The sequence below is a fragment of the Rhinolophus ferrumequinum genome, chromosome 15, assembly GCF_004115265.2.
Source record: "Rhinolophus ferrumequinum isolate MPI-CBG mRhiFer1 chromosome 15, mRhiFer1_v1.p, whole genome shotgun sequence".
NCBI classification, from domain to species: Eukaryota; Metazoa; Chordata; class Mammalia; order Chiroptera; family Rhinolophidae; genus Rhinolophus; species Rhinolophus ferrumequinum.
This window is the reverse complement of record NC_046298.1, coordinates 27,845,733-27,859,152: the sequence shown is the minus strand read 5'-3', so window position 1 is coordinate 27,859,152 and position 13,420 is coordinate 27,845,733. Positions and strand designations below refer to the sequence as shown.

The following is a 13,420-nucleotide window of genomic DNA, read 5'->3' as shown; positions in this document are numbered from 1 at the left end:
GCACGTGAGACAGGAGTTAGCAGAATAAGCACTTGGCACATTCTTAAAACAGCAAAATGGGAAGTTTTCATCCCCAGATGCATATACATTTTTTTGGCATCCTCTGTATAATAAGACTTTAAACTTTTTCTCATGAAATCTTAGCAAATGTAAAAAACCAATTAAAGAGGAATGTAGATCAAAGACAGACTCGTTGCCTTCAACACCTAAGCTTAATTTCAGAAGCCTTCAGGTAGGAGAGGAGAGAAAGCAGCAGGGAACCCTCAAGGGATGTCACATTTTTCTTCATGAAGAGAAGTGGAGAGCCAGGATGGACCAGGACGAGAGTATCATCACCATGCCTGTACCACTCTGAGCTCTACACTCGGCCCACGCTCAGGAGAGGTTCGGGGGCCTCAGGAAAAAGTCTATGGAGAATAGTTGCAAAGGGCTTCCTCCCTGGTCTTTTTCTCCATTCTCAGCGAAAGGGGCCCAGAATCACAAATATGAGCACATGCTGAGGAGGGTCACATGCTGGCAAATGGTGCCATACATATCATGACAACTGTTCAACCGGGCAATGAGGAGATGGGGGAAACGATCTTTCAAATGAACCTTGGGACCGTGGCGCCCCCTTGTGCCACAGATCAGTACTGCACTGGAGGCCCGAGATAGCAGATGAGATGCTCCCATTAGGAAAAGTGGGAGCAAACAGCCTGTGGACCACAAGTTCATGGTTTCATCCCATGGGACTGGTGATGGTGTGGAAGCTTTGGGAAGAATGAGGACCCACCTGAGAGGCCTCTGACTAGACTCTGGGAAAGGAAAAAACGGCAGGCCCTGGCAGGGAGGGTGCTCGTTCATCCCACCAGCCCGCTGCAGAAAGCCTTCTAAAAAAGTGGAACTTCACTCCAGGATGTTCAAAGGGTGAGACACAGTAGCCAGAGACTGGCCAAGAGGTGAGGCACCCCAGAGAGAAGGGAAGACCAGGCTGATGGCAGCTGACCCTCCAAGAACACTGAAGGAGGGAAGACTCATAAACTATAACGAGAGGTGGGAGGGGCCCAAGGGGTCCTGGGAAAGCTTTAACATCAATCAGTCCTGTGGGTCAAGACCTATCTTAGAAGCAAGTGAGTACATGGGAGACCCTAGAATGTCTTCCCAGTTGTATGGCCACAAAAAAGGACAGCTGTACCTTGCATTTCCCCATGTCCTCCTGGTACAATGACGACGTGATGATTAAATACTTTCGTGAACTGAGCCCTTGCTGTGTGCCAGGCACCAAGCCCAGCAGTTTTCATGCTTCGTCCCATTTCATCCTCACTTCATCTTTTGAGTTAGGTACTTGGCTCCCCATTTTGCAGACAAGGAAACTGAGGCCCCAAGAAGTTTGGTTACGTGCCCAGGATCCAGCCCTGCCAGGATGCAAACTCCAGTATGCCGGGTTCCAAACCTCCCATTCTGACCCAGAACCTCATCCTTCTCAAAACACTTCCAGCCAAACACTAATGCTCCAGTCAGGATCACCCCGGAAATTTTATTCCTGTCTAGAGCGGAAGTTCCTCCACAGGAACACAAACTTCTGAAGGGAAAGAATGGGGTCCTGTCAATCAGTATTCCGAGGGCCCACTGTGGGTCCAGGGAGGTGAGCTCAGTGAATGCTCGCTGTGGAAAGGATCCAGCCTGCTTTCAACAATATTTGGAGATAAGAAAACACTCACAATAAGGAAGGCCAAACTTTCTTGTCAAGATACAGCCCCAAATATCTGGAATCACTATACTCTGAGCCTTCTGACCATTCAAACGCAACTCAGCTTCCCGGGGGGACATCCTATATCCACTTCCTCTTCAAAATGATTGGAGTTATTGTCTGAACCGACCGCATCACCTCTGTGAGTTCTGTGGGGCCCCTGGGCCTGCTCTTCCTGCTGCCCAGATCCATCCACATCTCAGCAGAGTGCCAGAGACCTGAGCATACCAGGCCCACCTGAGCCCAGGTAAGCAAAGGGCCTACCTTGGTGTCAATCTTCCAGGTGATCTCCCGAATGCTCTGAAACCACTCGAAGAGCTCTTCCACCTTGTCCGTGGCAAACTCCACCGGAGGGTCACCCTGCTTCTTGGGCTCCAGGATAAAGACAAATGACTTCTGGTTTTTCCCGTGTGGGGCTTTTACTTTGGGAGAGAATAACCAAAGTCCTGATCAGCGAAGAAAACCACGAAGACCAGACTTCACGCTGCCTGAGCCACTTCTGTCATAAAACCAACCCAACCACCATTGCTGTAATCATGGTCAGCATTGACTGGAACATCTGCTTTGTATCAGGCAGTGTCCAGAGTCTTTACACACGTTACTGCTTAAGGTATGCAGCAGCCTGAGTAGTGTTTGCCAAAACGATATGTCCGCATCCTGACTCCTGATACCTATAAATGCGGCCTTAGTCGGAAATAGGGTCTTTGCAGATGTACTTAAGAATCTCAGGATGAGATCATCCCTGGATTTAGGGTGGACCCTACCTCCAAGAACTAGTGTCCTTCTCAGAGGAAGGAGAGGGAAATCTGAGACACAGACACAAGGAAGAAGGCCATAAAAGACAGAGGGAGAGATCAGAGGGATGCAGCCCCACGCCCAGGAACACCAAGGATGGCCCGCAGCCACCCGAAGCTAGAGGCATGGAATAGATTCTCTCTGCAGAGGAAGTGTTTTCTAGATAAGAAAATTAAGGCTACGACAGGAGAAATTATCTGCCAAATAACATCATTTACTAAGATCTCTGAGCTCTTAGGTGCCAGGCAATATACAAAGCAGATGACATGCACTGTCTCTTATTTAATCCTTATCATAACCTTTTAGGGGTGCTACTCTTGTCGTGCCCATTTTACAGGAGAGAAAACAGAGACTCGCTGAGGGAAAGTAACACATGGAAGGTCCCATACTTAGTAATGGCAAAGCTGAGTTCCCTATTCGTAACCACTAAGCCATGCGTCTGTGCTTTGCAAACACGGTACAGGAGACAATACAAAGAGCAACACAAGTGAGTTCCAGCTCGTCAATTTATCCACCTGGGGACATCAGGCAGGGCTTGTGGTCACTTAAGAGCTTGGTTTTCTCATCTGTTAACTGGGACAAAGAATCCCTCTCCTACCTACCCTGTTGGATTGTTGTCAGGAAGAAAAAAGAAAAAGAAAAAAAAAACCAGATACTAAATGGAGAAAGCAAAGCACTGTCACTAGAAGCAGAAAGTTCCTCGCCCTGCAGAGACCACGCTCAGGCCTCCCCACTGAGGGCCTTGGAGGGACAAAGCCCAGCTAAATGGACTGATGAATAGTAGGGAACGTGGAGGCCTGTTGCGGAAACGTGGACTGCCCAGAAAAGGAAGCTGTTGGGGCCTCTTGCCCAGAATGTTCTCCTAATTGCCTTCTGTCTCTTCATATGCAAGCTACTATATCCTCACTTAAAAGCGGGCATGGTTGAGGCTCAGAAAGTTCCATATAAATCACAGCCCTGCCACCGGTGTATAAGCCTGCATGCCTGGGGCCATGCATTCACTCCTCCCTTGCACCAGACTCCAATGAGGGCAGGCTCAGCGGAGCAGCCAGGAAGTGGAAGTTCAGAGAGAAATGACAAGGCCCAGGGTCTCATAGCAACTGAGAGGCAGAGCTAGGCTTAGAACTGGACACTCCCAACTCTGTGTTCCATCGCAGCCCAGCCTACAGCCCAGCTCCTCTTAGAAAAGCATGGGAAACCCAGGAGTATCTCTGAAATGACGTTGGGAATAACATCTAACACTTGTCTAGCACACACTCTGCACATGGTGACTGTGTTAGCACTTTACAGATATTAAGAGCAGACAGAACATTGTAATCAGTGACCAGCCTGGCCCACAACTTGGCTTCAGCATCCAAATCAAGGCTAGAAGGACCAGTGACCGCCACCTCCTCCTTGCCTGGGGCAGTTCTGAGGCCAGGCAGTGGGGCATCTGGGTGGGAACCCAGGCTAAGACCACATGTGCACGTACCAACGTTATAGGTGTTGAGATCTAATATTCCTCTGCAAAGAGACCCTAAAGGATTGTCTTCAATAATCTGTGAAGAAACAAGACATAACTCACGTTAATCTTAACAGGAATAATCACAAAAGACAACCAGTTTCCAAAGCACACCGCTTAGCAGAGACACTGCCTATGGAACTGTTTAAAATGCATTTTCATTACAGGAGACGTCCAGGGGGAGAGAGCTACATAATGAAATGTGTTGCTGATATGGACCGAGCAGTGAGCAGGTGCCGGCAGGTTCAGCGTTTCATTTTTCCAATCCATAAAAATGTGCCTTGTGATTTTCTAGAACAGGTTTTGAAGCGTTCCCATGGATCTGCTTTCAAAAACAAACTAGATCCTTTATTCTGACATGATGATGAAATGGGACTCTCTGGACTCCTAAAGCCCAGCTCAAGAACCCTCTACGATGCCCCGTGCCCTGTGGGACCGGCACCTACGCTCTGTGATCTGGCTTTAAGGCCTTGGTTAGCCTTCTAGCTCTACCTCTACCCACTGGACATTTGAACCCTCCCAGGGTCCAGGTAAGATGGGAAATATCTTGGTCTCAGGAGAGGAGGCAGAATGGTGCACCCGGCCATCGCTTGTATTCCCCCATCCCTCCACTAGGACAGTGCTCACTGCGTGGGGAGGGGCACCACGAACAGACACAGTGAGGGAGGAAGGAGTCACGTCTCTCCCTCAGGTCAAACACACTGCACAGAACTGCGTTCCTACCACCACACCTTTGCTTAAGCTGTGCCTCCCACTTGGAAATCCCCCCTGCCCATCTCTTGCTGTTGATCTCTAACTTGACTTTTAAAGCTCAAATCCCCCTTCCTCCATGCAGCCTTCCCAGACTGCCTCAACTCCCTTAGAAAATTCCTTGGGCTCAAATAGGACCTTGAAGTCCTTATTACAGAGTTCCTCCCTGGTGCAATGCTGTCCCACTCAAAGTGGCTGCTCTTTGCTCCTTCTGGGCAAGAGGAGGTAGGGCACGGAAACCAGGTTTGCAATGTCACCAGGAGGGCCTCAACTCACCTTCTACTTAGGCCCGCTTGCTTATTCACACCAAGCACGTTCTGAATGTCTGGCTGGCCAAGCTAAATGTGTTTCATTTGCAAGCTGCTTTAAGCAAAGGACAAATTCCCCATTTGGCCATTTTTCACTCCAGAGGGAATTCGCCTGCATATTCAAAGCCTTCCAGCCCAGCACAACCTGACGAAAACATAACGGCTTGTCCCAGTGACTTTCACCCACAATAGCTCGGGGGAACACTCCTAATTTCCACGTCACTCTGTTGTCCCTGTTCCAGAGCTCTATGGAGACCACACGGCAGTGCGTGTGCTATGTGCCCACTGAGATGGGATTCCCCGAAGAACAGCACCACCAGGTACTTCCCTGCTGATGGAGCCTTACCTGCTTCTCTAGTTCCTCCACATCGACTGTGGAAGTGTCCTCGACGTAATTCGACGGGAAGTACTGTTGGATTCTGGTTCCATAGTCTCCTTTCCACCTAGATGTAAAGAGAGGGCATCAGAGGGCCTCCCCTCAGCAGTGTTAATAATCCATCACTGCTTGTTAGAGCCCCGCTGCTGGTGGAGGAAAGAGAGCAAGTGAGCGCAAGAGGTAGTCATTAGCCGGGACAACAGAACATTTCAAAGGGATCCTCTGCTTTTTTATCAGCAATGAGTGATGAGGGGGAAGTCCTCAGCCCATGAGCCTAATGCTTGGTCAAAGACATCAAAAGTCAACAGTGTCCATGCTTTACACGGACATCAGAAGCCAGAAAAGGCACAAGCTCTAATCTGAAGCTGGTGCAATCGCATTTCAAGGAGGGCCGTGAGTTTAGAGACAATGGTGGGATAAAGAAGGTTCCGGAGCCGGAGAGCCTGGAATCGAATTCCAGTTCCATCACCAGTTCCATGAGCACTGTGTGGCCCGGACTCTCCGTCTGTAAAATGGGAATAATCCTAGTGCCTCTTCCAGCGGGATTGATTGGGACTACAGGGGTTAACACATGCTGAGAGCTTTAAACAGTACCTAGTATATAGTAAGTGCTCAGCGGTGTTAGTTCTTGTTGTTCAGCTAAAATACTGCCAGGGACCTTCTTCCCACCTCTGCAATGGCACTAATAACATGGGACATAATTGATCTGTGTATGTATCTCAACTCCACTACACGGTGGGCACCTCTAAGATTCTGACCCCAAGTCCAGCACCCGGGCACAACCTCTCGTGTGGACCCCTTTCTGCAGCCAGGGGCGCTTTCCAAAATGCGTCTCTGACCACACCACACTGACAGCTCCCGAGGCCTTCAGAAGCAAGCCTAGACTCCTTAGCCTGGCCGTCAGAGCCTATAGGGTCTGACCCCAGGGACTCTCAGACCTCAACTCCCACCTCTCCATGACTCAGACTTGACATTCATTCCAGGCAACCTGTCACACACATCCCCACGGCGCCCCCCGCCATGCTGCCTAGTTTCCATGCCTTACCCCATACCCTTTGTATTCAGCTTGCTCCTACTAACAGTTGAAGACTCAGCTCAAAGGTGCCTCTTCCAGACGTGTCCCCTGACTGCCACCTAGGCTGAACACTTCTTCTGTGCTGCTGTGGCATCGTGCCCACAGCTGTCAGAACACCCTGCACCTTGCCGTTAATTTATACCTTTCTCAAAGGTGTACGATGTGACACCTTTCTCAAGCTTATCACATCTGCACTTCACTAATGTTTACTGACCCGAGTAAGCAGGCGAAGGACCGACTGTCCCGTGGCCTGGTAGAAATACAGGCTCACCAGCTGTAAGCCATTTTCACACCCTGTCACCTTCACTTCTCCAGCCCCGTCTCAGGCCAAGGCGGGCTGTCTTCAGGTGCCTCTGTGCACCGTTTGCCCAGAATTACGTGGTCTGTGCCTGTTGTCCAGGCGTAGTTATTAACAAGAGCATTTCCTTCCCTCTCAGATGCCTCCTAGTTTACACAAAACGTATTTGGTCCCCCTTAGCTATCCTGGAACCAGTTAGGGAGGATGCAAAGATAAAAGTGTTGTGATGCAGGCATCCCACTAGGTGGCACTATTGCCACCAGAGAGAGCATGAGGAATGGGGGAACCTCAGCTGGGCAGTTTGCTCACGGTCTCCCACCAAAGCCCTTTATACCAGTCTATTATTTCATCTCAATACGAGAGCCTGGGAAATTTGGAGAATGCCACATCGGAGGTGTGGAAAGGGATGAGGCTCTTCACACCTGGAAAAGTGTGTGATTTGGAGTGATTACCTGGGCTCTACCCACAACTCCCGATGTCAGTCACCTGCATAGAAATGGAACCTCAACAGAGGCAGGGTACAAAAGCATAATGAGGGGGCACTGGGGCCTGGGGGAGACGCTGATTCTGGCTATGCCACACAGAGTGGACGGACTTTGGGAAAGTCAAACCTCTGTCAAAGGGAGAAGCAGATGGGTAACACAGTGTTTGGCAAGCTGGGGCTGGGAACATGCGAGGAGGAGCTCTGGGGGCTGCAGTCGGAAGGGCAGATGTTAGCAGGGAGGCCAGACAGGAGCTCCAGGCCCCCACTCGAGGTTCAGCAAAGCACTCCGCTGTTACCTGTGTCTGACTCTGGGAATCCTGGTAAGAACTGGCTTGGAAAGAGGGGTTTCTCCAAATTAAAAAAAAAAAAAAAAAGACTTTGAAAACCTCTGGACCTAGTATATGAGTTAAGGTTAAGAGTGTGGGCTCTGGAGTCAGAAGGCCTGGCTTCAAATCTCAGCCTGCTGTGTGGCCCTGGACAAGTTACTGTACTTCTCTGTGCCTCCGTTTCCTTGCCTGTAAAATGCAGATAATAAAAGAAAGAACCTTATAGGGTCATTGTGTGGATTAAATTAGGTATTGAAATAAGTGTTTAAAATGGTGCTTTGACACAAAGGTGCTCAATTTGAGCTGCTATTCAGATTTCTAGGTCAGGCCCAGCTGTCTTGTGGGAGGAAGAGATGCGGGCATTGTGGGGTACTTGACTCTCTGCCAGTGCTCATGGTTATGAACGAGTTCTTATTGGTCTAAGGTAGAAATCATCCCACAAAACCACCTGCCCTGGGACCTACGGATGGGCAGCAAATTTTTCTTCCCAGGTGAAAAGGGGTTAGAGGTAACTAAACCCTAGCACACCTACGTACTTTTGGCCTAAAAAGTGTGCCCTCTTCAATCCAGGACGGGACTATTGCACAGGGCAGAGGACTAAGCCATAGCATAAGCATTTGAATTTAAAATAACGCACAAGCTTGTGTCTGGAAGAGCCTGTGCTATTAGTAGTTGTGCCATTTTGGAAAGCCTCATTTGCCGCGTCCGTAAGGTACGGATAATCATAGTCATAACTCCACAGGTTTAGAATGCGGATTTGGTTAGATGACATATGAAAGCAATTAGCATAATGCATGGCACACAGTAAGATCTCAATAAATGATAGCTGCTATTACAATTAAAATAATATATAATATGATGTGATATGATATGATAATTATTACTGTTGTTTATCCACTTTTTCGAATAGAGCACGTATACATCAAGCCACTTCCCAGAGCAGGTACCACAGATGAAAGCTAGCTCAGAATGCAGATAAAAGGGGTCAGAGCTCAGACAGCAATTGAGTCTCACCACCAAGAGGGGACCAGTCAAGTTCATCTACTAAGCGGCTCAGCCTTACCAGCCCCCGGGCTCCTTGGAGACGTTGTGAATGAGGGCACCACGGCAGAAGCTCAGCTCATCACTCTGCTTGGCTTTGTAGTCATACAGAGCTTTCACGGTTCTCTGAGGCTTTCAGGGAAAACAAGAAGGAAAAAGGTCAGGCGGACGAGAGCAGAGGGAGGCGGCTGCATTCCCTGGCACATTTGGTTCTTCTCATTAGGAAGTGGGAGGCTTCAGTCCAAGGTTACAGTGCCATCTGCTGGCGAAGTTGTGGCATTGCAAAGGAGGCATAGTCCCCAAAAGTCTCCAGGGAGTGAAGCGGGGGATTGACCCTGTCAGCCATACCACCACTTCTAAAGTCCTCAGTGCCCATGCTCAACAACCTTCCCAGAAGTTCAAGCTCAACACTCCCTGGCCATGCTGGGCCTCGCCAGTATTTCACCTAGGTCACAGGTCCCCTAACTGAACTCCTACATGACACTGACATTTTGCAAGCCTAACTGAAGTACTTCTCCATTATATTCACCGAAAGGCGGTCTCTGCATTGGCAGGAACAAGCAAGCCGGAACTTACTCAGGATAAAAATTTTCTGCGATGAATTTGCTTTAACGCCTGCTGTTTGTCAAGCATAAACCTATGGCAAAATGAACACCCAACACAGCAAGCAAATATTAATGGGAAACACCTCTGCAATTGTCAAATCTGCTTAGATAGCAATTTTCCCCTCCCCTTTCCCAAGGAAATGGGAATGGGTTTTATAAGGAATCCAGGAAAAATGTTCCTCAGAGCACAGCCTATGGAGGCAAATATGTGGGTTCAATTTATTGCTCTGTCCCTTGCTAGGATATAACCTTGAGGCGCTCGTAGCCTCAGTTTCCCCATCTGTGAAATGGGAATTAAAACGTAATTTGCTTCACAGAGTTGTTGAGACCATTAAATGAGACAAGGCACGTAATGATAAAAATGACGATATCTAGCATTTCTTAGGAGCTTTCTATAGTCAAAGCACTACTCTAGGCTTTTTATCTATAGTATCTCCTTTAATCCTCTCCACAACCCAAACAGGTAGGGAGCAGTATGTTTATGCTCATTTTATAGATGAGGAAACCGAAGCACAGAGAGATGAAGTACCTTTACCCAAGGTTAACCAGCTGGTAAGTGGCTCAGCTCAGAGATGAATCAGTTAATGTGAGTTATTGCCATACTCATGATGTTCCTTCAGAAGCGATCTAAACTGGGTTCTATAAGCTCTGCCACAGGAACCTCCAATCAGAGGCTAACCAGATCTCCTGCCCTTATCTCCCCCACCTGCAAATGGAGCCTGCTCTACCAGCACGTCTTGCTTTCAGGGTGGACATAAGGATCAGAGCCACATCTTTCCCCATGAAATTCCACAAGTCACTGCCAGGCTCGAAGGCCACAAGGAAAATATAGCCAATACTAGAGATGGTGGTGCCATATAATGGCTTCCATAGGGAGCAAGTCTCCAGCCTGACAGATGGTCCTCCATGAACTGCAAAAAAATAAGCCATCCATCAGATGACCAAGTAGACATGTGGCAATGAAAAGTGGCTAAGAGCACACACATCACTCTTAGCACAAAAGCTTTCCTAGCTATGTGACCTCAGCAATTATTCAAACTCTATGTGCCTCAGTTTCCTCATCTATACAATGGGCACAAAAAAACTAGTATCCATTGCACGGGGCTTTTGTGAAGCTTAATGAGCTATCAAGTGCTTAAACATTGTTTGATGTGTGATCATCGATATGTTACCTATTATTGATCCAGTCATTCCAGTTCTAACAACTCATCCAAAGGGAATAATGCAGAAAATGCCCAAAGCCTCACACATGGAGAAGTTCATTTTAGGGTTAAATAGAAGAGCGAAAACCAGATATGACCCAAATGGCTATTGAAGGGGACAGAGTGAAACTGGTGCAGCCACCCAGAATATTGTGCAGCATTGAAAACATTCTTGTTTTAAGTTAAAATTCCAAGCCATGTATTTCATCTCAATCAGGTGGCCTACCAGGTTAAACAAAAATAGTCATTAAAAAGATAAGCAGTGTGGAGAAGCCCCCACATGGCCAAGTGGCAAACGAACAAAGCAAAACCGGCAGGTGCAGGTGGTAGTGACAGTAAAATACATGCAGGTGAAGACCAGAGGAGACAGAACACCCCAAAATGTAGACAGCTACCGCGTTAGGATGGTGAGACTAGGACTGGTGATTTTTCTTATTTTCCCAAAGTGGGTTTTTTTTAATTGTTGTATCATTTTTCAATCATCATACTAGTGATGATTTTATTTCGAGGCGTTCACCCCAGTTGGGCAACTAGTGATCAATTTCATCAGGCAGTCGTGTTTTACGTGGCTCACCTGGTAGAGGAACATACTTCTCTACAACTTGGTTCAGTTGCCAGGATTTAAATATGGGGAGATTTCACATAACACATCTAGATTACTGGCTTGTCTTGAGAAATCGGGCCTGGCCTGCTCCTGTTCACGGGGAGTGGCTGCCCTTGAGACAAGCTGTGTGCTCCTCAGCTTACTGTGGTCTTCACCACCCCCTGACATCCAGCTGACATGAAGCCACGTCATTCTCATTACCAAAGCATCTGTCACTTCTAAGAAAAGCTTTTACAATTCAGCTAAGTCCCCTAACACATTTTGCACACAGCTCCATTCGCCTACAACTTTTTGAGACTTCATTTCTTGTTGAAAAGGATGTGCTTTGGCCAAGGAGTATACGTTTTAAATAAAGGAAAAGATATAAGTCTCTGGACTTCTACAGAGCCCACCAGAGGGGCCACTTCCTAGTCAAGAACTGTACACTAATCACGTGCCAGGCAGCCCCCCAAACAGAAACTTCACGTCATTCTTCCTCGGCAGGCTCAAACTAAATGTGAGATGAAACCAGAGCCAGGAGGAGCTGGGGGCTAAGAGTAAAATCCATCCCTCTCTGCAGGAAATTACACAACAGCCAGGGTGGGAATACGAGATAGCGTTCACACTGCAAGGAGGTCAGTGAAACAAACGGAATTTATAAACGCTACCAACTCAGTCGGTGAGCAAGAGACGTTTGAAAGACTTTTAATTAGAAGCCATCTGGCCCAAAGGTGGTTCATCAAACCTCAGAATTATAGCAAGGCACAGCTGCATTTAGATGGATTTCTATTAACCTCTTCCCTGAAACTAGATGTCATATTGTCAATCATCATTTCTTCCAAAAGAGAAAAAAAAAATTTTTTTTGGCCAAGTTTTCCAAAATGTATGACCAGGAGTAGCGGGTGCGGGGGGATGAAGGGAGTGGTGGACTCCATGTCCATCTGGGGACCAGGAAATAGTGTGAATTAAAGGTTGGCACTGTACCATAGAAGGATTGATTTCACTGGGATCCACATACATTCTGCTGACGTCATACAGGGAGTTTATATCTCTTTCCTGAAAAAGAACAAAGAAAGATAAATGGAAACATCCATGCTCCTGGGACAACCCTTAAATTGAACGAGGATTCCAGGTCCTCCTGGGTCAAAGAGTTGAAATGTCACAGTGTACTCATGCCTTGTGGATAGACACAGTGAGGAGCTATCAAGAAGTTCCCCAAAACTTGGAAACTTTACCCCAAAACGAGAAAGTCCCCTATCCTGGCCTACTGTGTGCCAGGCGCTGTGCTCCTTTGTAAAAACAAAAAACCCTGACTGTGCTAGAGCCCATTATGATGTCTCTTCCTGACCTGCATTTAGTGTCAATAGCTTGTAACTGGCCACCGTGGAAGTATTTACACCATGGAAATTGGCAAATGCCACGGACCAAGGCTTCTTTCCTCAGAGAGCTGGTTAAACATTGACTGCACACACTGAAGACCCATCCTGCCCTCTGTCTCTCTCTCACTGGGCTCCAGCCACACTGGCCACCATTCTGTCCCTCAGAGTCAGCTCAGGGCGTGCTGCGGCTGCTCCCCCACCTAGAATCGGCTTCCTTCCCAGCAGCCATGGCCAATTCACTCCCTCTTCTAGGTTTCAGCTCACATTTTAACTCTCTGCAGGAGGACTTCTTTGACCTCCCTCACCTCAATCTAATGTAATGCCCACCCCTTGTGGCCCCATCCTTTTTGATTTTCTTTGATTGTAATTCACACTGCTTGAAGGCGTTTTATTTATGTGATTATACGTTATCCAGTTCCCCTACTTAGAACCTAAATTTCCTAAGGGCGGACTTGTTCCATCATACTCCCAGTATCTAGAACCGTTCCTGGCACATGGTAGGTGCACAATAAATCTTTTTTCAGTAAGTTAATAAATGCACTGGGTAGCAACTGAGACATGGTGATGAGATCAGGTCCCTTTTCTGCTCAGAAACTTCCAATCGCTCAGGATCAAAGCAAGTGTCTTACAGTGGCCCTATACCTGCAGCCTTCTATCAATCCCCATCCTTATTAAGTTCTACCCTTACCCTGGCTCACTCAATTCCAGCCACACCGGCTTCTTCTCTGTGCCTCCAGGCACACCCTCACCTCAGGACCTTTGCACTTGCTGTTCCTTCTTGCTCTATAAAGCAGCATGACCCACTCCTTCACCTCCACTAGTGTCTGCTCAAATGTCTCCTTCTCAGTGACATCTTCCCAGACCACCTTTGAGAATGGCAACCACTTACCCATCCACTTGTCCACGTGCCCAGTTTGTTTTTCTCCATAGCACTTATCACCAGCTGACATTTGATTTGTGTTTTTTTT

The 13,420-nt window shown here is 47.8% G+C and overlaps 1 protein-coding gene across 2 annotated transcripts in view; it reads right to left on the bottom strand.

The window, feature by feature from the left end:
- PLCG2 (phospholipase C gamma 2) overlaps positions 1 to 13,420 on the bottom strand; it is a 147,411-nt gene that overhangs the window by 35,134 nt on the left and 98,857 nt on the right. For both annotated transcript variants that reach the window (XM_033128135.1, XM_033128134.1), the window contains exons 21-25: positions 12,058 to 12,129; positions 8,706 to 8,815; positions 5,430 to 5,526; positions 3,996 to 4,062; positions 1,994 to 2,151 (exon numbers count right to left, since the gene is read on the bottom strand). In XM_033128135.1, coding sequence (XP_032984026.1) covers positions 1,994 to 2,151; positions 3,996 to 4,062; positions 5,430 to 5,526; positions 8,706 to 8,815; positions 12,058 to 12,129 — 504 coding nt within the window. The remainder of the gene's footprint in view (positions 1 to 1,993; positions 2,152 to 3,995; positions 4,063 to 5,429; positions 5,527 to 8,705; positions 8,816 to 12,057; positions 12,130 to 13,420) is intronic.